This window comes from Rhinolophus ferrumequinum, chromosome 19, assembly GCF_004115265.2.
Source record: "Rhinolophus ferrumequinum isolate MPI-CBG mRhiFer1 chromosome 19, mRhiFer1_v1.p, whole genome shotgun sequence".
Taxonomy (NCBI): Eukaryota; Metazoa; Chordata; class Mammalia; order Chiroptera; family Rhinolophidae; genus Rhinolophus; species Rhinolophus ferrumequinum.
The window spans coordinates 5,162,282-5,189,750 of NC_046302.1; the positions used below are offsets into that span (position 1 = coordinate 5,162,282).

General features: G+C 34.8%; 1 protein-coding gene across 8 annotated transcripts in view; it reads right to left on the minus strand.

Moving 5' to 3' along the window:
- Window positions 1-27,469, minus strand: part of CEP192 (centrosomal protein 192) — a 148,387-nt gene that overhangs the window by 94,562 nt on the left and 26,356 nt on the right. For 7 of the 8 annotated variants that reach the window (XM_033087616.1, XM_033087615.1, XM_033087619.1 and 4 more), the window contains 7 exons: window positions 26,480-26,628; window positions 24,522-24,666; window positions 23,913-24,046; window positions 9,880-10,246; window positions 9,318-9,461; window positions 3,450-3,514; window positions 2,672-2,881 (listed from right to left, as the gene is read on the minus strand). In XM_033087616.1, the coding sequence (XP_032943507.1) occupies window positions 2,672-2,881; window positions 3,450-3,514; window positions 9,318-9,461; window positions 9,880-10,246; window positions 23,913-24,046; window positions 24,522-24,666; window positions 26,480-26,628 (1,214 nt within the window). The remainder of the gene's footprint in view (window positions 1-2,671; window positions 2,882-3,449; window positions 3,515-9,317; window positions 9,462-9,879; window positions 10,247-23,912; window positions 24,047-24,521; window positions 24,667-26,479; window positions 26,629-27,469) is intronic. The other variant, XM_033087621.1, reaches the window with a different exon arrangement.

The window sequence follows — 27,469 nt, forward strand, 5'->3', positions numbered from 1 at the left end:
TTGCTAGTTATCTTTAAACATCGGAACTAAATATTTCCAAGTTGCCCTTACTAAAAAATCCAAATTAAAACAACCAAGAAATGACACTTTGTTCCTACGATAATTATTATTGAGCATCTACTATGTGTCAGGCACTGCTAACAAACACCAGTGACGTAACAGTGAGAAAAAGACAAAATGTCCTGCCTTCCTTTAACTTATACTATAAGGGTATTTTATTTTACACAATAAATACATCCTCAAATATCTGTATTAAGGGGCCGGCCCGGTGGCTCAGACGGTTAGAGCTCCATGCTCCTAACTCCGAAGGCTGCCGGTTAGATTCCCACATGGGCCAGTGGGCTCTCAACCACAAGGATGCCAGTTCAACTCCTCAGGTCCCGCAAGGTATGATGGGCAGCGCCCCTTGCAACTAAGATTGAGCACGGCACCTTGAGAAGAGCTGCCGCTGAGCTCCCGGATGGCTCAGTTGGTTGGACCGCATCCTCTCAAACACAAGGTTGCCAGTTCGATTCCTTGACTCCTGCAAGGGATGGTGGGTAGCGCCCCCTGCAACTAAGATTGAACACGGCACCTTGAGATGAGCTGCCACTGAGCTCCCAGATGGCTCAGCTGGTTGGAGCACATCCTCTCAACCACAAGGTTGCCGGTTCGACTCCTCCAAGGGATGGTGGGCTGTGACCCTGCAACTAGAAAACGGCAACTGAACCTGGAGCTGAGCTGCGCCCTCCACAACTAAGATTGAAAGGACAACAACTTGACTTGGAAAAAAGTCCTGGAAGTACACACTGTTCCCCAATAAAGTCCTGTTCCCCTAAAAAAATATATATATCTGTATTAAGTTTGGTATCTTCCTACTGACTTGGATGAGAGTTTCAGAAAGGATTATATATTCAAGGAGCTTGCTAAACATCAGGGAATTCACACTTGTCTTTCTTACAGAACTTTCACATAATAGGCCTAAAATGTGAATCGTTAAATGCACTCACTTTTTAATTGATATTAACTTGGAAATTTCTTCCCTTGATCCAGCAACTTGAATGCAAGTAACATTTCATAACTAATACCAAAATAGAAATTCCAATTGATAGATCTATTTTTCCATGATCCAGTGCTTTATCTGTTTAGTAAGGAATTCAGTGACACTTCAACTTCTCTCATATCAAAAATCCCAATCGATCCTGGCAAAAAAATCTGTCTCTCTAAAGTACAGTGGTACCTCGGTGTTCGAACATAATCCATGAATTTTGAAACATTCGAAAACAGCAGACAGCTAGGCCTCAGGATCTTGCACTCAGCGGAAGCCGTGTGACATGTTCGACTTCCGAGTCATGTTCGAAAACCGACGCATTTACCTCTGGGTTTACATTCATAAAACAAAATGTTAGTCAATGGAGACATTTGAAAACCGAGGTACCACTGTATTTATTTTCATTTTTTAATTCACTGCACAGACAGGACTCACAGTTCAGTTTCAAATTCAAGTTCTGTAAATCAACTGTGAGTTCTTAACACCATAGCTATTATTTTAAGCTATACTCTCAGTGAAATCCAGTTTTGATAAATACTCCATCCAACCCAAACTCCCTATATGGAGTTTATCAACTTAGTCCTTTGACTCTACCGCCAAAAGAAATCTTGAGTCCCTGAATTTTTCTGTTTCTGTACTATCAACCTAGACCACAGCCTTCATCACATCTCTTCCCATGTACTAAGCCTCTCTGCCTGCTTCTACTCTTCCTCTGTGGTTCACTGCCTTCTCCACTCAAGCTCCTAACATAAGTATTTAGCATCCTGTCACCAAGGCACCACAACAAAGTTGCTTCATGCCTCCAAGTACTTCTTCCCAGTTAATATGAGATGATCCCAAGTCCTACAAGGATCCCCCATGATCTGGCCTTTGTCTACTTCTACCATTTAATCCATCCTACCCTCCCCCACTCCCACTCACGTTAGCTCTATTTGCCTGCTTTCTGTTCCTCCAATATGCCACTCCAGTTTCTACCTACCTTCATGTATATGGTCTCTGTTTACTGGGAACAGACTTCCTCCAGATCTTTTGGCGACTGCTTCCTTCTCTCTCATCATTTAGGTCCCAGTTCAATGCTATCTCCTCAGATGTCACCCTGACCACCACTGCTAAAGCAGCACCTTATCCTCACTCATTCTTCACAGAACTTATCACTATTGCTTGCATTTTTCTTACATGTATTACATATTATTAAACCAAAACACTCTTATATTTCAAAATGTTTTTAAACAACAGATCAAAACAATGAATCTTTAAATTCCTCCCACCAACCAATGACATAATGATATCAACTAACAAGTACTGAATAATTACTGCATGTTAGGTTTGGTGCTAAATGCTTTACATGTACCATCACATTTAATTCTCAAAACCCTATAAAATAGCATTCCATTTTAGAAACTGGAAAATTAAGGCATAGAGGAGTTAAGCCAATTGTTTTAAGTCATTGAACTCATTAAAAGGCAGAGTTAGGACTGGAGTCAGGGTCTGACCAACTGTTAAACCTAAGCTTTTTACCACTATTCTATCATGCTCCTATTCTGTTTCTGCTTTACAGATATTATGGTCTAGCTATACCATCATAATATTCAAATATAAGGGCTGATCAATTTAACCACTTCTAGCACATATCATACTTACTCTTTTCACATTGTAACCACCACCAAGGCAACCAAGGGCTTCAGATCTTTGAGCAAAGAACTCTCCTAAAGATAGACGTAAATAACTGGCATCATCTTTGTCCAAATCTGATGTGCTAAATGATTTTCTCAACAAATTGTAATTAATTGAAGTTCCCCAGGACATATCCCCTAGTGCAACTGAAGTGTTCTGGACATCTATGTTTTCTTCCTAGGAAGAAAGTTATTGTTTCATTTTATTTACCCAGCAAGCTTTCTTTCTGTTCTCATATGCAAAAATAAAATTTAACTAAAAAAATATATATATTTAAATTTTTAAAAAGTTTGGACAAATTCATGCCTAAGCAGCTAATAAAGGTAATGAAGTCCAGAAAAAGAGAAATTCATTTTTCATACTTGAGTTATAATATGCATTGTTTTAATATTGCTTAATTAAACACTGATTTTCATTAATATAAATGTTTAGAAAGGAGTACATCATCAATAAAAACAAATAGCATTACTTCATTTTAAAACATGGTTAAAACCTATAGAAATATCTTTGAAAACGATTAAAGTGACTTTAAGTGAATTAAACATTACTTCAGTATGCTAATTACTTTTTAATTGATAGAGTATGAAAGAAAAAGCAAAAATTGTCTAAATATGAGAAAAAAAGACATAATTCCCTACTAAGTGTATATATATATATTCAGAAAGAAATGAAAATTTTGCCTACATTTAAATTAATTAATACAGGAAAAATTTTAAACCTTGGTTAATGCCAATGAAATACAAACCTGAATAAATTGGTGCTCTTTATTAAATTCTTCTTCATCTTGTGCAATCAAGTCCAATGCCTCAGCTTAAAAAGAATAGGTTTATAAAATTATACAAGTGCTAATTAAATACTAGCATATAAATAAAACTTAGCTAGAAGGGAAAATGAAATACTAAAGAAATAAAATTTTTAAAAAGTATGTGAAAGCTTCTATCACACGACCGATACACCTGTATTAAGTACATTAAGTCTGTGGTTCTCAAATTTTATGTAATGAACACTCTACTGTGACTGATTTAATCAGTTACTAAGGTATCCTAATTTACTAAAAGAGCTTTACAATGCAAGTTTGGAATCTACAGAACAAAATAAAAGAACAAAACAGAAACAGATTCAAAGATAGAACAAATTGACAGTTTTCAGAGAGGGGGTTAGAGAGCGTGGTGAATAAGGTGAAGGAATTAGGAAACCCAAATTGGTAGTTACAAAATAGCCATGTGGATGTAAAGTACAGCACAGAAAATATAGTCAATAATGTTGCAATACTATGTATATATAGTGCCAGGTGGGTACTAGATGATTCGGGGGATCACTGCATAAATTATACAAATATCTAATCATTAAGCGGTACATCGGAAACTAATATAAAATAATACTGAATGTCAACTGTAACTGAAAAAATAATTTTAAAATAAGATTCACATTAATTTTAGCTTTGAAGATTTGGCACACGTTGAGTACCGATGGAATTTCATCTGGAACCATGAGACTGACAAGCCATTCTGTAAACTTGTCATGAAGATGTCTGCTGGCGTGCCCAACCATCCATTTGCCTAGGACTGTCCCAGTTTTAGAAAGGAAAAGTCCCATATCCCAGCAAACCCCACAACCTGGGTAAACAGGGATAATGGTCACCCAATGTCTGTCCTGTAAGTTCCTATAAGCACCTCAGTTCACTTTAGGGAAATGAATGGGCCCAGACACCTTCAACCTCTAAGCCAAGACCACAAACTAAAATGTCTCAGAGGCTCGGGGTGAATGAGCAAAGAGGGCTAGTTATAACACAATAGGCAGTGGTGGGACAGTGGCAAACTAGAAAGCATGTAATCCTGCTCAAGATATTAAAATTAAAAAGAATTTTAAACATGGTGGCTAAATCAGAAATGTCTGCAGGCTAGACTCCACACTGCATATCTGGTGCCCACTCTGCACCTTTACCTGGTACTTCAGGAAAGTAGCAGAGAGGGGAAGAGTGAACAGCAACTCAGAAGGGACAGTACAATTGTGGCCCAAACACAAGACATGTCCCCCACTCTCAACAGTCCATCAAGGGCTAATCAGATCCAAAATGCCCTTTTGAAAACCCTCACACTCCAACATTAACATCTTGAGACAAAATGAGAATAGATACAGGAGAATATTTCCAGTTAGGAAAAGTAGAGCACCAGAATTCATACTTGTTAGGTTAGGATAGCTCTTTACCTTGGGAACCTATCACTTCTTAAATAAACACATTCTAACCTAGAGGTCTATGAATGAGCATCCGGAGAACCATGAAGTTCCTGGAATCACACGCAAAACAGTATCTTCCACATAAGTTTTCTATGAAGCTTTTCTATGGGGTTCCATAACTCAAAGTAAGTTAAAAAAAACCACTGCCCTAAAAATGTGCAAATATCAACCAACCAAATCTAACAGCCAAGAGAAAGGAAGTAGGAAATCAGTCCATAAGAAAGTAACCCAGAAAACATAATTTACTTCAATGAGTTAAATAGCACATGTTTTTAAATCGCTAAGTAAACAGTTCCAAATGCTGTATTATATTCATAAGTACTTTTTCTCTTAACTTTAAGATTCTTCAGTTAAGAATCTACAATATTATTACCTTGCATGCTCATCAGAAATTATTCACAAATTATGAGAAAGCAGAACTTCATTTTTTCAGTCTATGCTCAACTGTTTGCCAAATCTAAAACAGTCCTTTCAAGTATCTCCTGAATACTTTAGTTGTTAAATTTTGAAGCAGCCTTTATGTCCCATTCCTTCAACCGCTCCCTGCCCAGAAGTAATGTAGTACCTCAGCTATATGGAACTATCAGAGAGGGCAGAGATGGGGAAGAGGAATAGCATCTCTTTAGTAAATTTTCTGAACAAAGTAGGCAAGTTTTCATTTAAAATGACTTTGACATTATAAAAATTATGCCCTTGGTCCAATCTTCCTCTTCTGAGTATCTCTTACATTTTCAAAATTCCCTTCCCCCTTCCTATTAAAAGGCTCCCATTTCATTCCCAGATTTCCCTTGATCTTGTCCATCCTTTCTTTCCTTCCATCAAACTTTTTAATAGCTTTCCATAATCATTTTCTCTATTACCTCACCACCCATGCCTGTCATCCCACAAAGACAGTTTCATTAAAGTCTTCCATTATCTATTTATTTTTCCTTTAATAGTAATATGTCCACGTAGTTAAATATATATATATGCCATATATATATATATAGCATATATATATATATGCTTCAATAAATTTTAGAGATTAACCAAATGACATAAAAGGAAATACAACACTGAAAAATCTCTCCCGCATCCCTGCCCAACTTACCTCCAGAAGCCACCAGTGTATAAAGTACCCATGAAACTCCTCACATTTCAATCTATTTGGTTTTTGAGTTCAAGTAGTTTGATTCCTGTAATCAATTTCTACTCCTTTTTTAAAATCTTTCCATTGTATGCATTTACAAATATATGGGTCCTCCCTCTTCCACCTTTTTACACAAATGTTAGAATATTTTATATGTTTTTCTATTTCTTGGATTTTAAATAACTTACCATGTTTCCCCGAAAATAAGACCTAGTCAGACAATCAGCTCTAAGGCGTCTTTTGGAGCAAAAATTAATATAAGACCTGGTATTATATGTATTATATGTATTATATTATATTATATTATGTTATATTATATTATACCCAGTCTTATAGTAAAATAAGACCTGGTCTTACATTAATTTTTGCTCCAAAAGATGCATTAGAGCTAATTGTCTGGCTAAGTCTTATTTTTGGGGAAACACGGTATTTTGGTGATCGTTTCATATCAGTACCTAAAAAGTTCCTTCTACCTTTTTTTTCTTTTTTTTTAAATACCCACAGGGAATTTCCTTGTACGGATATACTTTAATCAGTCCCCTATTCTGTACATCCACTTTGCTTCCAATCTTTCATTATTATGAACAATGTGCAAGTAATAACACTGCACATACATTCGTGCAAGTGTATCTGAAGAAGATATTACCAGGAGAACTGCCTGGTTACAGGGTATGTGCATCTGTAATTTTGCTAGATGCTCCAAGACTGCTGCACCTAGAGGCTGTGCGCATAATGCTCTAGGATACCTATTTCTCTCACACTCTTACCAACATCGTTTTATTACCAAACTTTTGGATCACTGCCAATAAAATAACTAAAAAACAGTATCATGTGTTGGTTTTACTCTGCATTTCTTTCCATAAGTAAAAATGAATCTTTTTATTTAACCATCATTTATATTTCACTTTCTATAGACTGTTTATATCCTTTACCTAATTCTATACTGAGTAGTTGGTCTTTTTATCATTTATCAGAACTATTTACATATTACAGAAATGAGCCTTTAAGCTGTAATATGAATTGGAAATATTTTTTCTCAATTTGATGACTAAATTTTAAAAACTTTTTACCAAAGCATAATATACTTATGAAAAGTATATATAAGTGCACAATTCAATCAATTTTCACAATCTGAACATGTGTATAGCCACATCAACACCCCAGATCAAGAAACAGAACACTGCCAGCATGCAAAGGGCCACTCGAGCTTCCTTCCCATCACATGTCCCTCCAAGGATAACCACTACCCTTGGTTCTTACTCCACATACAGAGCAGGGTATGTTTGAACTGTGTAAGAATGGAATTATATAGTATGTATTCTCAGTCAGCCTTATTTCATTCAACATATTTGTGAAATTCATCCATATTGCTAAAAGTGACTACACATTATTCATTCCCATGGCTACACAGCATTCCAATGTATGAATAAACACTATCCGTCCCATTGTTGATGGGAATTTCAGAGTTTCTAGTTTGGGGCTATATATATAGTGCTGCTATAAACATTTTAGTATAGGTCTTTTGGTGAATATATACACCCCATATACCGGGTATATATTGGGTCATAAAGTGTGAAATTTATGAAGTTCACCTTCACAAGATACTGCCAAACAAGTTTCCAAAATGGCTGTATCAATTTACACTCTTTATCATTGACATTACAAGTGACAATGTCAATATCCACTGTCCAGTCTGTATCCTCTTGTCCTTTCTAAATCAAAACATTGAGCAAGCTCTAACTGTAACTTAACCTCCAATTTGACGCATATTTCCAACTACTGAGTATCCCTACTTCAAACCACAATCATCCAAAATTCTACAATTTATTGTTTTTCCCATCTCAGTTAATGGTATTGGCATTTTCCCAAGTAACTCAGACCACAAACCTCAATCTTTTCTTGCCTTTCTACTATCCCCTGAAATCCAGTGACTAAATCCTGGCTATTACAACTCCATGTCTTTCATTAGCTACCTTATTTTCATTCTCACTGTAACACCGAGATTTCTATAACATCTTAAGGAATCTCCCATTCAACTGACCATTGCTGCCAGAAGTCTTGCAAAGCAAGTTGGACAAGGAAGTCTTCAGTGGCTCTTACTGCTTACCAAACAAGTCTCAACTCTTTGACAAGGGAAACAGAGCTCCGCCCACTTCCCAGCCCTACTGCACCTCTCCAGCTTCATCTCTTCATATCATACGGCTCTCCCCTTCCCACATCTTGCCACAAGTAACAATCTCAAAACATGCCCATGCTTTCTCATCTCATTCCTTCATTGGGTTTTCCATCCATTTGGAATTTCTCATTCCCCCAAATATGTATTTACCCATTGAAATTCTACCTCAAAGCCACCTATGTGAAATCTTTCTGCTACCCACTGAAGAAAAAGTTATTTCTCCTCTAAACTCCAAAGCATTTGGTTTGTGTTTCTTATGATGCTAACTGTTGTTTTGTATTCTTATCTATCACTCTTAGCTGATGGACAGTTTCTTAAGGGCTGAAAAAATGCCTTATTTATCTCTGTTCTTCCATATCATCAGACATTTAAGAGGAGTTAGTAAAAGCAGCAGTTAGAATAACTTCTTCCTCTGGCACCTCCTGAGCCTATTAAAAATAAGATTGGGCTTGACAGGCCACTGCACGCTTTCCTCATCCTAGGTTTAGAGGTGCTCAGGGACCAGAGGCCTCAGCAGCACAGTGACATCTCCACAGCAAGACAAAATGCTGTGCATTCCATAGACTTATTCCAGTTTTCCTCTTTCACTGTCAGAGATTCTGCTAATCAACAAATCTAACTGATGTTCCTAATGTGCTCATCTGCTGAGATTTCATTTATCATTTTTGCCACTTTTCTGCCATCACTCCCACCACATTTCTTAGCTTTTACTCCAAAATGGACTGGCTTTTGTAATTGCTCATTTATCAGAATATTTCCTTTGTTCAAGACAGATCAAGAGAAAGTGAAGCCTAAGAGAAAGTAAAGCCCAATTCTGCAATATAAAGGTTCTAAACTGAAGAGAGTACTGGTTTGACTCACTGTCCTTGCATAAAGAAAAGGCTCAGCTCATTCTGTAATGATTAACACTGACTAATTCAAGCCCCTGTTCCTATAAAAACAAGTGAAGAGCTAAGTATTGTGTATTCCAGAAGGGATTTGATGTGGTCAACCAATATATACAGAGTAATTTCAGAACACCATCAGAAGCAATGAAAATGGTACAATAAAGTAGTTATCAATACACTTACAACCAGATCTGAAGTCTTCATTCATCTCATCAGTTAGAGCTATATTTAAATCTTGTTCTTCATTAAAAGAAGTATAATAAGCAAGGTCAGTGACCCATCTACCTTCTTCATTTTGATAGACCACACTCTGTGGTAGATCAGTTTCTAAGAAATAAAATACGAAAAATATTCAATGACACATGCGACAAGTAAAATGACATAATATTCATAAATAATTTTACTTTTTTGACTTATCTTGGTTATCAACAGTACTGAAATCTGGCCAAAACTAGTTAGAAAAATGAATATCCCCAAAAGAAAAGTATCTCTCTGATGGTAGACAAGCCCACCTTACTTATAGTTAAAGTATACAATGGAGAATGAGGGAAAAAAGGAAAGAATACTTAGAAAGGTACATTTCCACCAGATCTGTGAATAAAGACACCATTTTAAAATTCATAAAACACTCAAAGATTTTAATATGAAAGATTAGGTAAGCTCTACTTAGGAATATATTCTATTCAAAATGTATAAACATTTTATATATTTCTTTACTTTTAAATTTAAAAAAAAGCCCACTTACGGTCGTTACTCTTTTCAATGGACTCATAACATTCACATGTTCGCCTTTCGCTAGTTGGTAACCGACGAGTATCAGTGGAATTAATTCCATTGTCACTAATAGGCTTCAAAGATGTTGTGTTCATATTCATATTTTTTTGACTGGACACTATAGGAGTCTCAGTGTCTAACCATCTGTCCACAGGCAAAACTATTTCTGAATTTGATGCCAAATGCTTACTTTGATGAGGAAACCATGCCTCCAGCTTTAAAGGGTCTATCAAGTCAAAATCACTTTTACTGATATTTGTGTCATGATAATAAACAGGGTTAAGTTTCACATTAGTAGCCCTGATAGTCTTCACCAGAACTTCTTCTTTTGTGCTTTCCTTTAAAAATCAATAAGAATGCAACAGTAAGTTTTGTTTCTCATAACCCATTTCAAAATTTTTGTGAAAAAACTCATAGTTGACATAAAATGTTTATTATAAAAAAGAACAGACTATATGGTAGTCACTATATTCTTCTAGACTATGTAAGAAACAATGCTGAACAATTTATGAAAACCAAAATTCTTAATGTGGTCATGGCAAACATACCTTAACAGATTCAGATACCAAAAGTGGATCCAACATGATTATTATGTTACAGGATATTAGAAATGTTAATTTAATTTGTATAATTACCACTAAAAGTTTCTGTAGGACTGTACGCCTGTTAGTGTGACCAGCCTCTTGAAATTAGTATGAATAACAGTCCTTGAAAACACAGATTATCAGCATCTTTTAAAAGGAATAAAACAGCAAAACTACAGATGTCCCTGAAGAGTACAATGACAATTGATTGCATCAGACACAGCAAATGAAGTCAGTGTCTCAAAACCAAGCTCTCTAATAAACTTTTCCCAAATGGCACTTCTGATTCTTTCCCAGAATAATAACCGCTGAAAAGAGGCGCAAGTGCCTACAGTATTCTTTTTAGATATTCAGCTATGAAAAAAGTGCTGTAACAGTCTTTTCTGTTACAAGATGTATGACAAAAACAGCCTCATGGGCAAAGGTTTTAAAGTTAGAATACTAAAAGAAGGTAGTTCTATATAACAAAAAAGATGCTAACTTTGAAATCAAGTCTTAAATTTAAATCCTAGTGCCACCATTTACTGACTGGGTGATTTTGTTATACAAAAAACAAACATAAATCTCTACTTCATATCAAAATAAATTCCAGATGGCCTAAAAATGTAGATGTAAAAGTACTAGGAGAAAATACATATGGATAGTTTTATATTCTTCAGTAGATAATCTTCTAAGTGTTAACATTCTTGTGCCTGAATCTTAATCCCAGGAACCTGTAAATTGTGACCTTATTTGGAAACAGTCTTTACAGATATAATTAAGTTATGGGTCTTGAGATAAGATCATTAAGGATTTAGAAGGGGTCTTAAACTCAATGAGCAGTGTACAGTTGACCTTTGAACAACACAAGTTTGAACTGCACGGGTCCACTTATATGTGGACTTTTCCCATTAAATGGAGCCCATACAGTCAGGGCTCCGTATCCCTGGGTTTCACATCCGTGGATTCAACCAACCGCAGATGGAAAACGGTATTTTTGATCCACGGTTAGGAACCGATGGATGCAGAGGGCCGACTATGTGAATTGTTCTGTGCCATTTTATACAAGGGACTTGAGCATCCACGGATTTTGCTATCTGTGCAGGTCCTGGAACCAAACACCTGCAGACACCAAGAGACATAGTTAAGTTTTGGGGAAGTCAAAAGTGATACAAGAATTTTCAACTGTATCGGGGATCGGTACTCCAAATCCCTGCATTGTTCAAACACTTCAGAGGGACAAAAAGACAGAGGAAAAGATCATGTGAAGACAAAGGCAGATATTGAAATAATGCTGCCACAAGCTAAGGAACAGAAGGTCAACACCATGATTTCAAACTTTTGGCCTCTAGAACTGTGAAAGAATAAATTTTTGTTGATTTAAAGCTAGTAAAAGTTTGGTAATTTGTCCTGGGAGCCCTGGAAAACTAATTCAAACACTAAGGCCTAAAATGCATAAAAACCAGCAAAGGAAGAAAGTATGAAAACACAGGGAGAAGACAGCCACCTACAAACCAGGAAAGAAGCTTAAGAAGAAACCAACCTTGCTGAAACCTTCATCTCAGATTTCTCCAGAATTGTTTAAGAAAATAAATTTCTATTGTTTGAGCCAAATAATAAATGCATACAGATCAAAATACCTCCTTAATACGAAAAGATTATAAAAAGTTAAAATATCACTAACCCAATAGGGAAAAAAAGACAAAGGAGACAAAGAAATGCCATTTAAAATTAGATAATCTATTTTTCATAAATGATACTAGCACAGATTAAAAAGAACCAAAATGAGGGAAACTAGCTCTCATCTTAGTAAAGTGTCTTAAAACAATCTTGAATAAAAGAATGCAGTCAAGTAATGCCGGACTCCAAAATCGCTGAACTCTTTAATGAAGTGCATTTGAACCCTTTAAGCGCTTGGGTGAGAAGGCTATGGGGAGAAGTTACCACCTTTGGATTATGACTAACCACCCTCTCAATCAGAATCCTGCCCAGGCAAAACACGGAGTAGCAACATGGGGCCTTGGATGGAGCCGCTCCCTCTCCCTACACGGAATGCACCATTGGTGTAAAACCTGGTGCTAAACCATTTGTAGATTACCTGCTTCTGGGCTGGGGTTTTCTACGTAGCAGAACAGCTCCCTTGCCATGATGTATTAAAAGTCAGCCCTAGACACAAAGGTTTGTAAAAAAAAGAAAAACAAAAACAAAAAAAGAGGAATGCAGCTTCTCTGAGTTTTTAAACCTAAACACAAAATAGGTCTTTGTTTACACTTTGAAAGTTTAACTCTCAGCAAAACTTAAGAGTCAGGTAATATGAGAAGGAAGAAAAATAAAAGCAATCCGAAGGACTCTTACTGTGTTTCCCCGAAAATGAGACCTAGCCAGACAATCAGCTCTAATGCGTCTTTTGGAGCAAGAATTAATATAAGACCCGGTCTTATTTTACTATAATGTAAGACTAGGTATAATATTATATATTATATTATATATCTAGTCTTACATTATAGTAAAATAAGACCGGGTCTTATATTAATTCTTGCTCCAAAAGACGCATTGGACAGCTGATTGTCCAGGTAGGTGTTATTTTCGGGGAAACACAGTAGAAGGTGGGATTTCGAAAGGAGGGAATGAAAGTACAGCTGACACTTAAACAACATGGGGATTAGGGGCATTGAACCTTGCACAATCAAAATTCGAGAGTAACTTTTGAGTCCCCCAAAAGCTAACTAAAGTCCTTCGGTATCTAAAGGTGATTGGACAAATCTGCAGATACCAAATTCCACAGATGCTCAAGTCCCTTATATACAATGGAGTAGAACAATGTATACAGAAGGCCCTTCACATCCATGGATTCCCAAACATGGATCGAAAATACTGTTTTCAATCCAAGATTGGTTGAATCTGCAAATGCATTACCCAGGGATATGGAGTACTAACTGTATATTTACCAAAAAAATCTGCATATAAAGGGACCAATACAATTCAAACCTGTGTTGATCAAGGATCAACTATATTTGAAAGTCCCATCTTACTGGAGTCTAAGGGAATCAATGAGGCAACAAAGCACCTTAGAAGTATGTCTCATAATAAATTAGGGAAAAGGAAGTATGCCCTCCAAAGAATGGACATATACCATCCTTCATAGACAGAATCTAACCATTAATTTTAAGATTTACCATTATTGTATGTACCACTAAGAAAGAAAACATTAAACTATGACATATCACTAACTGTAAAATACGTTGATTTTAGGTGTTAAAATATGAAAAATATGTATCTTTGAATCTAGAAAATTATAACAAAACTTCGAAACATACTAAAAGGAAAAACTGGGGAGGTAGAGAAGACGACAGCAGGGATGAACAGTGCAATACAAATTTTGAAAATGATAAAAACTGAAAAATAAATATTAAATTAAGTAAACATAAAAATAAAATCAAATGTATTAATAATTACACTAAGTGTTAAAGGATTAACTAGCTCATTAAAAAACACAGACTACCAGATTACATTAAAAAAATAAAAGCTAGCTATATGCTATTTATAAAGAAACCCTCTAAAGAAACAAATGATAAAGAAAAATTAAAAAGAAATGGATGGAAAAGAACATAACAAACATAAACAAAATAAAGAAAAGGAAACGGTATTAATACTAGCATCACACAAAGGGGAACTTAAGGTTAAAAGCACTGAACAGGATAAAAGAAAGGCACTATTATTAAAAAGGCACAATCTTATAAATAAGGCTAAAACAACAATAATCGTGTATGCATTCAACAAAGCAGAGAAGTACATAAAGAAAAAATCTTGAAGGTATAAAAACAATTCGATAAAATTCAATTAAAATTGGAGATTTCAATTATTTTTCTAGAATATATCTAATAGACAAAAATAAGAGTGATCATAGAAAAATGTAACAATGCAACAAATAGCCTGAACTACCATGTTTCCCCGAAAATAAGACCGGGTCTAATATTAAAGTTTGCTCCAAAAGACCCATTAGGGCTTATGTTCGGGGGATGTCACCCTGAAAAATCATGTTAGGCCTTATTTTTCTGGTTAGGTCTTATTTTCGGGGAAACATAGTAATAGCTATTTAAAACTAAACATTCTACAAAAAAATGCATTTAGTTTTCATTTTTGTGTTCCATGAAACACATATACACTTTATCTAAAACATTCAGAAGGGTTAGATTTTTCAGACTAAATTGATTATAATCTTATAAAGTTAGAAATAAAAATTAAGGTAATAATGAGTGTTGTAAGGGAAGATGGCCAGAGAAGAAAATATCTTTCTACCCAGACAACAACTGTACTGTACTGGCAAAAACTTCTGAAGTAACTATTTTGGAACTCTGGAGTCTATTTGAACACTTTCAGTTACCAGAGAAAAGCTTTACTGATAAAGAGTAGTTAATTTGAAAGATTAAAAGGAGATATTCCATGCAAATGATAACCAAAAGAGAGCTGGGGTAGCTATGATAATATCAAATAAAACAGACATTACATCAAAACAGATTACAAAATACAAAAAAAAAAGGACATTATAGACATTATATATTAATATAAGGGTTTGACATAGCAAGAAGATGTAACAATTATAAATATTTATGTACCTAAAAACAGACTTTCAAAATATATAAGACAAAGATTAACAGAACTGAAAGAAACAGGCAGTTCCACAATGCTAGTTGGAGACTTCAACACCCCCTGTTCACTTATGGATAGAACAAGCAGTCAGAACACAAATAAGGAAATAGAGGACTTCAAAAATGAAATTAGCCAATCACAACGAATAGACATATACAGAATACTCAACAACAGAATACACATTTTCCCAAGGGCACATGAGACTCTCAAGGACAGACCATATGATGAGTCAAAAAACAAGTCTCAATAATTATATAAAAAGATAGGCATCATACAAAGTATCTTCTCCAACCATAGCAGTATAAAGTTAGACATCAATAAGAAAAAATGGAAAATCCACAAAACATACAAATTAAATAATATACTTTTAAACAACCAACGGGTCAAAGAAAAATCATGAAGGAAATTAAAAAATACTTAGAAAGATGAATGAGAACCAAAACACAATACACCAAAACTTACTGGATGCAGTGAAAGAACTACTCTTAGGGAATTTTATAGCTGTCAATGCTTACATTAGAAAGAAGAAAGATCTCAAATCAATAACCTAACTTTATACCTAAAGAAACTAAAATAGAAGAGCAAACTAAACCTAGAGCTAGCAAAGGAAAGAAATAATAAAGGTTGGAGTGAAATAAACAAAATAGAGAATTAAAAAACAATAGAGAAAAATCAAAGAAACCAAAAGTTTGTTCTTTGAGATCACCAAAACTAACAAAATTTAGCTAGCAAAGAGAGGAGATGCAAATTAAAATCAAAGGAAAGGTGGGGACATTACTACCAACCTTAGAGATAAAAAGATTGTAAGAATACTATGAACAATCATAGGTCAACAAATTAGATAACCTAGAAGAAAAAGACAAATTCCTTAATCACTCAAATCACTTAAAAGTGACTAAGAATTAGAAAATCTCAATAGAACTACAAGTAAACAGACTGAATCAGTAATCAAATACCTTCCAACACAGAAAACGCCTGAACCAGATGGCTTCAACCAGTGAATTCTACCAAATGTTTAAAGAATTAACACTAAGACTTCTGAAGCTCTTTCAAAAAGCAGGAGAGGAAGGAACACTTCCCTAATTCACTGTATAAGGCCACAATTACTGTGTTACCAAAGCCAGAAAAAGACTATTACACACCCACATTCCTTATACATACAGATGAAAAAATTCCTCAAAATATTAGCAAATCATATCCAACAGCATATGAAAAGCATTATTCACCATAACCAAGCAAGATGTATCCAAGAATGCAGGGGTGGTTCAACATATGAAAATCAAGTGTGTAATACATATTAACAGAACAAAGGAAGAAAAGCACATCATCATCTTAACTGATGCAAAAAAAATGCATTTGACAAAACTCAACACCCTTTCATACCAGAAACTCCTAGAAAACTAGGAACAGAGGAAAAACTCCTAAATTTAATGAAAGGTATTTCTTTAAAACCCACAGCTAACATCATAATCAACGGTGAAAGACTGAAACCTTTTTTTGGACAAAGATGCCTGTTTTCACTTCTGCTCTTCAATTTTGTACTGGAAGTTCTGGCCAGAGCTATTAAAGAAGAAAAAGAAATAAAAGGGATCTAAATTAGAAAGAGAAAAAGTACCTATTCACAGATGACATGATCTAGAACATTCCAAAGAATCCACAAGAAAGCTACAAGAGCTAATAAACAAATTAAGCAAAATTGGAGGACACAAGATCAACACACAAAAATCAGTTATGTTTCTATACACCATCAATTCAAAAACAAAAACTAAGAAAGGAATTCCATTTACAATAGATTCTAAAACAGTAAGATACTTAAGACATAAACTAATCAAAGAGGTGAAATACTTGTATGCTTAAAACTGCAAAACATTGCTGAAAGAAATAACAAAGACCTAAATAAATGGAAAGACATCCTGTGTTGATGAACAGGAAGACCTAACACTGTTAAAATGTCAATACTACACAAACCAATCTATAGATTCAATACAATCCCTATTAAAATTCCAACAGCCATTTTTGTAAAAAGGAAAAGCCACTCCTCAGATTTATATGGAATAGCAAAGGACCCCAAATAACCAAAACAATTTAGGAAAAGAATTAGGGTTGGAGGACTAACATTTCCTGACTTCGAAACTTACTATAAAGCTACAATTCAGTAATGACATAAAGACATATAAATCAATGGAATAGAATAGAGCCCAGAAATAAAACCTTATCTATGTGGACAATTGATTTTCAAAAAGGGTGCCATGACCATTCAATGGGGAAAGGAGTCTTTTCAACAAGCAGTGCTGATAAAACTGATATCCACCTGTAAAGAATGAAGTTGGATCCTTACCTTATACCATAGGTCGTACCATTAAGTTCGCGAACTTATCCTAGAAAAAGTTCTACATACCTCATTGCTGAGTTTCACTAGTCAGCTTCGAAACACTCCCCTTGGGAAGCTATGCACCAATCCCAGCACCTAGTCCACCCTTCAAAGCAATTTTGGAACTCTTTTTCTGGAATGGATAACACAGCTGTCATCATATTACCCTTGATGTCCTGAGTATCAAAATGTCTTCCTTTCAATATTTCCTTTATCTTTGGGTAAAGAAAGAAGTCACTAGGGGCCAGATCAGGTGAGTAGAGTGTTCCAATACAGTTACTCGTTTAGGGCTAAAAACTCCGACACAGAGTATGCTGTGCAAGCTGGTGCATTGTCATGATATAAGAACCATGAAAAGTTCAGGTTGTCTAACTTTTTCACGCAGCCTTTTCAGCACTTCCAAATAGTAAACTTGGTTAACCGTCCAGTTGGTACAAATTCATAATGAATAATCTCTCTGATATCAAAATAGGTTAGCAACATCACTGTAAGAAGTTCGCGAACTTAATTGTCAGACCTAATTGTATGAAAATTAACTCAAAACGGAACAACGACCTAAATTTGAGAGCTGAAACTATACACACACACACACACACACACACACACACAAATCTCGTAGAAGAAAACAGAGGAAATTCTTCATGAAATTGAAATTGACAGTTTCATGGATATGATACCAAAAGCACAGACAATAAAAGCAAAAATAGATCACACTACATCAAAATTAAGGACTTTTGGTATTAAAGGATTCTACCAAGAAAGAAGGACAATATTCTACCAAGAAAGGCAGAAAATATTTACAAATCATATATCTGACATGGGATTAATACACAGATGATATAAAGAATTTGTACATTTCAACAATAAAAAACCGAACAACCCAGTTGAAAAATAGGTTAAGGGCTTAATAGACAGGTCTCCAAAGATACACAAATGACTGATAAGCATATGAAAAGATGCTCAATATCATTAGTCATTAGGAAAATGCAAATCAAAACCACAATGAGATACCAATTCACACTTATTAGGGTGGCTATAATCAAAAATAGCAAGTGTTGAATAGGATGTATAGAAACTGGAGCCCTCATGTATTGCTGGTGGAATATAAAATGGTGCAGCTGCCATGGAAAACAGTATGGCAATTCCTCAAAGTTAAACACAGAACTACCATATGACCCAGCAATTCCACTTCTAGGTACACACACACACACACACACACACACACACACACACACATTTTGATATATATATATCAAAAGAAATTGAAAGAGGAACAGATATTTCAACACCAATGTTCACAGCTGCATTATTCACCATAACCAAAAGGTGGAAACAACCCAAGTGTCCATCAACAGATGAATGTATAAACAGAATGTGGCATGTGCGCACGCAGGCACACACACACAGTGGAATATTATTCAGCCGTTAAAAGGAATGAAATTTCAATATATCCTACAACATGAATGGACCTTGAAAACATCATACTTAGTGAAATAAGCCAGACATGTGACGAATACTGCATGATTACACTTATATGAGGTACTTAAAACAGGCAAATTTATAGAGACAGAAAGTAGAATAGAGGTTACATAGGTCTTGGGGGAAAGGGAAAGGAGAAGTTATTCTTTAATGGGTATAGTTTTTGTTAGGGAATATAAAGTTTTGGGTATAGATTCTGGTGATGATTATACAATACTGTGAATGTATTTAATGCAATGAACTGTACACTTATGAATGGTTAAATGATAAATATTATGTTACGTATTTAAAAAGTAATTAACAAAAAGTTTTAATTATTTGGAAATTAGAAATAAACTACTAAATAGCATCTATTGACTCTACAAGGGAACAAAGAGCAGAATTACATATCATCTACAAATAAAGGAAAAGGCAACAGCCACAATGGAGTATGATACATCAAGGAAACTAAAAGAGGTACAGTTACATGCAACAATATGGATAATCTTTGTAATACTGAGTGAAATAAGTCAATTACAGAAGACTATATAAATTAATGCTCTTGGTATAAAGTTCAAAAACTAAAACTAAGTAATGAATTACATACATGTCTATAGATGTGAAAAAACTGGAACCCTCATGCATTGTTGGTGGGAATGTAAAAAAAGCAGGTATGGAAAATAATATGGTGGTTGCTAAAAAGTTTTAAATAGAATTACTATATGATCCAGCAATTCCAATTCTGGGTATATACTCACATAAATTGAAAGTGTCTTAAAGAGATATTTGTACACTCTTGTTCATAGCAGCATTATTCACAATTACCAAAAGATAGAAGCCACCCAAGTACCTCTGATGGATGAATGGATAAATAAAATGAAGTAAATATGTACAATGGAATATTATTTAGCTAAAAAAGAAGAAAATTCTGAAACATGCTATAATATGGATGAACTTTAAAGACATTATGCTAAGTGAAAAAAGCCAGTCACAAAAAGTCAAATACTGTATGATTCCACCTATGAGGTTACCTACAGTATACAAATTCATAGAAACAGAAAATAGAATGGCAGTTGCCACAGGCTAGGGTGGAGGTGGGGGACAAAGAAATAGCAATTTGTTTAATGGGTACAGAGTTTTGGTTTTGCAAGATGAATTGTTCTGGAGATTTGGTTGCCCAATGGGGATGTTTTTATCAATACTGAACTATATACTTAAAAATGGTAGTAAATTTTACATTATATATATTTTAACACAACTAAAATTAAAAAATATATTTAAAACATGAAAAATACATACATAACAAAGCAAAAAAGCAAGTATTATTTTAGTAAGTATTGGAAAAGTGGGTATCAGTGGGAAAAAAATTAATCCAGATGCAAAATTCACACCATTGTTTATAAAACTATATTATCAACGCTGGAGGGGCAAAAACAATTCCTGACCATTGGAGAAATTGAGCTGAGAGAACAATGGTGAATTCTAGTAGGTGAAAAATGTTTACAGAATAATACAATAAAAGACATATTTCAAATAAAAGCCATGGGCCGCCGGTTGGCTCAGTTGGTTAGAACGCAGTGCTCCTAACACCAAGGTCACCAGTTGGATTCCCACATGGGCCAGTGAGCTGCGCCCTCCACAACTAGAATGAAAAACAACGACTTGACTTGGAGCTGAACGGCTGGTGGGGTGGCCAGTTGGCTCACCTGGTTGGAGTGCGGTGCTCATAACACCAAGGTCAAATTGACTTGGAGCTGAGCCGCGCCTTCCATAACTAGATTGAAAACAGCAACTTGACTGGAGCTGATGGGTCCTGGAAAAACACATCGTTCCCTAATATTCCCCAATAAAAAAAAAAAAAAGAAAAGAAAAACCAGAATGGGGGAATTGTGAAGGAGACAAAAATCTTATCCAAATTACATGTAAAGAACTCATGCAAATATGAAGTTGATACCTAAAAGCCCCTTGCTAAGTTTTTATCCAGTTTGTTCCTTTTCAGGTAAGGAAAGTTTTCACACCAGATGGCTCCCATGCTCCTGCAACTCCCACAATTTACATTACTTTGTTGGGGGGAAAACTCGCCTTTCTTACATACAGCAATTATTACAACAACAAAAAAAGAAATCTACTTAAGATAGTAGCTTGCATTTCTAAGTTCCTTAGATGCCATTCAATAAGAAAAATGGGCTGCCAAATCAAGCACACAATACTGTTCCCTGATGGTAACACAAACCACAAGACCTTAAAACATTGGGAAAGTAAAACATTTCATGAAATAATGTAACATTTTGTATGACAGACAGGGATTTTCCCCCAACCAAGCAATACAGCTTTGATGAATGTGTTCATTCCACCCTGTCCTGATCTTCAGCTGCCAGAGGCCAGTCCTCATTGTCACTCTACACACAGTGCCTTCCTTCAACTACTGCTTAGGACCTCGGAGCTTCACCTTCAGAAAGCCTGGAAGAATCCTACAGATCCTGGCTATTTTAAGGATTAAATACTTTTTTAGAAGATGGACTAAAAATGGATCATCAGAAACTATGTTTTTACTTACAGAGAAAAACTTCTAAACTTCAGAAAACTTTTAAAATGTAACTCAGTCACACTTCTTTCAATAGGTAAGATGAGATTCAATAACCAGAACACAGCCTTACATTAGTTACCATATTTTGCCATGTATAATGTGCACTTTTTTGCCCACATTTGTGAGGGAAAAATAAGGATGCACATTATATTAATACATGGGTAGTACTGATTCCGTATCTATATAAATGTTTTTAATTCTTTTATTTATGCCTATGAGTTAAAAGTGTAACTCTAGAAATCAGTAACGCTATCCATATGCAAAACAATACCCTGGAATCCGATAATCAGTTTTGTTGAACTTATGATGAACTTGCAAGATGAATAGTTGTTGGCCTTTTATGATGCATAAATATCATAAATTTGTTAACAGTACATAAAATTTCTTGTACCTTGCATCTGTTTTTGTGTTTTGTAATTATTTGTTACATAAAATTTCCTTTACCATAATACGTTAAAAATAAAAGCTAAAATTCCTTTATAATACAAAAAGCAAGTATCTAAATGTAAACAAATAAAAATTTGAATTAAAGATTGAAACGAAAGATTTTTCTCCCTGAAAGTTTGGGCCAAAAACGTGGGTGCGCATTATACACGGGAGCACATTATACATGACAAAATATGGTATCTAAGTATTTCTTTTGTTTTCCTACTAAGTTTCATGAAGGGAGATTATCTTTGTATGACCTACTACATCAAGTACCATGCCTATCATCGAGAAGATATTGATAATTCTTTTTGTTGAAATACCTGACGGAGATGCCTAACAATTTGTGAATACTGAACATTAAAACTAAAAATATTGTTTTTAGTGACAAATAATCACTAATTAGAAATATGACTACTATAACAAAATTTAATGGTTCTTAACCCCAAATTAAATAGCCACAGATAGACACATTTATAAATTTTATCAACTATCACATTTTGACAAAATCAAGATTAATAGATGCAGTCTCCCTTTTCTTTCCTGATTTGCTACCTCTAATCAGCTAAGAGCTAATCATCTGTTCACTAAATATATTAGAATTATAACTTCATATTGTCAGATAAGTATACATATGACCAAGCATCCACAGCACTGTCCTAGGAGGAAAACCCATTGACTCTGAACACCTGTTCTGGTTACCTGATGGTAGGGGCTTTGTACTCTATGTTTACTGGCTCCTCTGATGAGTAACAATTCTTGAAGCTGCTGAATAGGTAACTTCTGGACAAGTAAAATACTCCTATATATAATACAGTACTATACTATAGAATGCAATCATCATAATAGCAATTCAGACAATTAATGTAGTCAGAGTTACTGGAAAGTAACTAAGGACTTGACATAAGACTGGAAAGATTATAGTCTGGATTAGGGAAGGAGGGGAGAAAAAAGGAGGAGCAGGGATTTGTAGAAGATATATACAAAAGAAGGGGCCAGATTATAAAGCAGTTTAAAGATTATTATTAATTTGAAATGGAGACGCAGAATATATATCTATATTTGTATAGATATATGTAGTTTTACATACATATATATGTATGCATATCTAGAGAGAGAGAGAATATATATGTGTGTGTGTGTGTGTGTGTGCGTATATATATATATATATATATATATATATATATATATGCCAATGCAACAAGATTAACCTGTGTTGAGAAATATAACAGAGTGGTAAAAATACTGTAGATGGAGCAATAAATCACACATGTGATAGTAAGCATCCTGAACAAGAAAGAATAAGTCTAAGACATAGTCCTAAAGACATACTGACAGGATTTAGGTCTTCTGAGCTGCATCCCTTTAAAATGACAACCCCATTACCACTTGCTGCTTTAATACACTCAAAGGATTACTGTGAGAATAAAACAACTGTCTCTATAAATACAAGCACACACATTCCCTCTAAATTAAAAATCATCATACAATCCTGAGGCATACATTACTTTTTAAAAGGGGACAAAAATTGGTAAGAGTCAGAAATGATTACCAAGTTTCAAGCATAGGCGTAATGGGGTGCCATTAATAAACAAAAAAAATGAAATAATGAAAAACAAACACGCTTGAGCAAGGTTAAAGATGATCAGTTTGCTTTTTTACTTAAGGTGTCAACACTGAGCTTAAGAACTTTTAAAATGAATATTCTAAATTTAAGTCATTAAATATTTAAATTTTAGAAAATGTATACAATTATATATTTAATACCATCTTAGTGATATCAAAGATACATATAAATATACACACAAAAATATTATCAGTAAGGATTTTTTTATGTTGGCTATATTTTTCCAAAAGTCAGGAATTGTTGCTTTGAAAACAACTGCTATTATACTAAAGACTTTTTTATCTTTTTATAGAAAATTTAAAGAAAATGCATATAAACTTACTCTGTCACAATGTAGAACAATACCCTTCGAACTTTCTGCCCTTTCTTTCTCTTTTTCAGTTCTCCAAGTAGTAGAGGAAAATGGTAACACACCATCTACATGCCTTCTACTATCTCCAGTGTCTACAGAATTACCTTAAATATAAAAATTTTTTAAAAAATGGAGCAATGTCAGTTTCAGTAATCTATAATAACTGTCTTGCTACTAAAATTATTTTATGTAAACCTAATATTTAGCATTCATATGACAAATACAGCAATTTGCATGAGAGAAAATAACCATTAGTACAAGGCAACAGTAAATGTGACAAACTGCTACCATACAGAGAATTAATTTATAATTCTCAAATGTCATAATATACAATAAAGAAATAAAGACTACAGTATTTCAAAAGCACCAATTGGTTATAATAAACACCAATGTTTATTATAAATAAAACTCGGGTATTATTAAAAGCTCTTTTGAAAAGTCTTAGACTATTTCAAGATTTGAGGGGATAGAAGGGTTAATACATGTTAAATTATACAAAGAAATGACTTTGGGTTTTTCTTGCAAAAATGCAATGTCAAATAGAATTTAGGAACAAAGGAAACATATTTCAATACTTACTGGTCCCAGGTAGACAAACAACATGGTCTTCCTCATATTCTTTGTGAGTTGTTTCAGAATTTCCCGAAGAGTGTGAGGCACGGAAAATCAGAGAACTGTTGTTTTCTGACTGAGATTTACAGTTTAAACTACCATTTTCATTTGCCTGTGGAAAGAATATCTTAGCTTTATTAATTTTTTAAATTAAAATCAAACATTTTGAGAGGAAAAACATGGGGTGACAAGAATGTCTTCTTTACAGAAGGATGCCAGGTAGTTAATGTAGAAGGTATTGGACAAATCACCATTATAACTAGCAATGTAACAATTATTTCTGGGAGGCCTCAGCAATGATACTAAAACCAGTCCATGAAAGTTTGTTGGGGAATCAGATGTTCACATGATCTCGACCTATCATCCCACAGATGACTTACTGATAACAAAGGGGGTAAGAAAGGCACCTTCACAAGGAGATATCTGGCTGATACCACGTTAACCAAGATAATCAAACACATCACCAATGTTTCCCAGCATCAGGAACAATAATCTATAAGAGATTTATATGTCTCCTGATGTGACGCTATGGGAAGTACACAACATCACCTACTTTTAATCTTAATCTGTTCATGAGCAAAATATTTAATTTGAATTCTTGTCAAAATGTTTAATCTAATCAGGAGGGGAAAAATTGATCAGGTATATCTAGTTTATGGGCCATTTTACAAAAAGTTTAATGACAAGGAAGAACTACTCCAAACTGAAAGAATAGAGACATGACAACCAAAGGCAAGCATAACCCTTGATTAAATCCTGGATCAAAAACAGTAAAAATAAAGGACATTTTGGAGACAACTGAGTAAATGTAAATATGGACGGTATATTAATTTAAATTACTGCATCAAAGTTAGATAACAGAACTGTGATTATGCAGAAAAAATGTCCTATTCAATATGGGAGATAAATGCTGAAGTATTCGGGTAAAATGTCATAATATCTGCAACTTACTTTCACATGATTCAGGAATAAAGTATTTATGGAGGAACAAAGAAAATGCAAAGATGGCAAAATGTTAACAATTGGTTATTCTGGATAAAGGGTATACAGATGTTCACTATACTACTCTTAATTTTTTTGTAGGTGAGGTGTTGTCACACAGTAGCCTAGCAGACTGTCCCCCCACGTCTTTCCTTGTAGAAAGAAAAGTCTGTGAGACTGTACCCTTTTGGGACTTTGCTTATCTCAATGTTTTACACCTCATGTCTCTCTGTCTGGTCCCCAAAAGATGGTTTGTAGCCAATGACGAGTAAGATTCCCCATGGGGGAAACAACTCAAGCCAGGCAGAACCGAGTGGGGACCCCAATGAGCTGCCTTAGAAGATCCGGGAAGGAGCCTTGCCTCTCCTTCCCTTCTGCCTGGGAAAAGCCATTGCTGACTCTGGCTTTCCTCCCTCACCGGATTGTGAGAGAAGTCACAAGGGCAATAAAGATTAGCTCTCTCCAGTATCTCAACAGAACTGTTACAAAGTGAGAGACTTGCCCCCAGGGAGATGCATATCTCACCTAGGTCATCACAAGACTTTCTGTTCCAGCTGCTTGGGGACAAAGATAATTGGTTTGATTCACTTTTGTAAAATAATGTATGAGATTTACAGACCGTTGAATAGATAATGCTACTTCCTTGTGTGAATATCAATAAAAGCCACGAGTTGGCCTGATTTGGGGCTCCAGTCTCTGGTGACTGTGAGACCCCCTAACCCAAAGCCGCCCCTTCTCGTTCCCTCACTGCCCGTGTTGCGCTGGACGCGACAGTGAGGAAAAGGTAAGAGGAAACAGGAAAGGGTTTTCTCATCTGTTTATATTGGGAGAAAATTAGAATCCAAAGAAAACCCAAAACTTAAGTTTTACGTTAACTATCCATTGAGACTAGTAATAATCTCCTAATGTCAAATTTATGAAAAACCACAACAATCGGAACATACCTGACTGGGATCACTTGTGGGTAATTTAAAATGTTTTTCTGGAGGTTCCTGTCCTTCTAGGTCTTCATATATCATTCCTGGAATTGCCAGTTGCTCAAAATAAGCCTCCAAATGATCATCATAAAACTCTTCATCATCAATGTCATCATCTATTAGTAAATGGAGGGGAAAAAGGGCAGGCTTTAAAGTAGTGACTGAACTATAATCAAAAAGTTGATAAAACATATGGGTCAATGTCTATGCAATTCTGTTTTAACATTTGACGTGGAAAAATTGTAATTTCAAACTATAGATTACGAGCATTCCAATAAAAACTAAATATGTAACTTTCTTTGATAGAACAGAAATAAATCCTGGCATATATCATAAGTTAGGATATAATAAACGTGACATCAAAGATCAGTGGAAAAAAAGAGCAAATTATTAAGAAAATGGAGTAGCAAATAGGTAACTATCAAAAAAGGATAGTTAAGCCCATAGTAGAAGTAAAAACAAATTTTTGATGAATTAATGATTAAGTTAAAATGAACCTCAAAAAACACCTGATCTTGAGAAAGAAGTAAGGAAAAATGATGTAACAAAGTTGAACACTGATGGATATAATTTAAAAATATTCAACCTCCACAAAAACCAAAAAGTTCCAAGTAAACAAAGAAAACAACACTGACAGTGATTTTTAATGTTTTAACATCCAGCCCAGCCAGGAGCAAGATAAAACTGGAACTCTCAATCACTAGTAATGACATTGTAAGTTATCACTGCCTTTTAAAGAGAGTAATTTTGCAATCAACATTAAGAGCCTTAAAAATGCTCATAAACCTGGACTTAGCTATTTCACCTCTATGGGTATAAATTCAGGTCAACAATTCCTTATCCACAATTCCACCATCCAAAAATATCTAAAGCCTGTGGCAGCAAAATCTGTCCTGAATTTATTTCTATTTATCCCACTCAGACCATGAGCCTGGCCTTCAAAGCCATAAATAATTT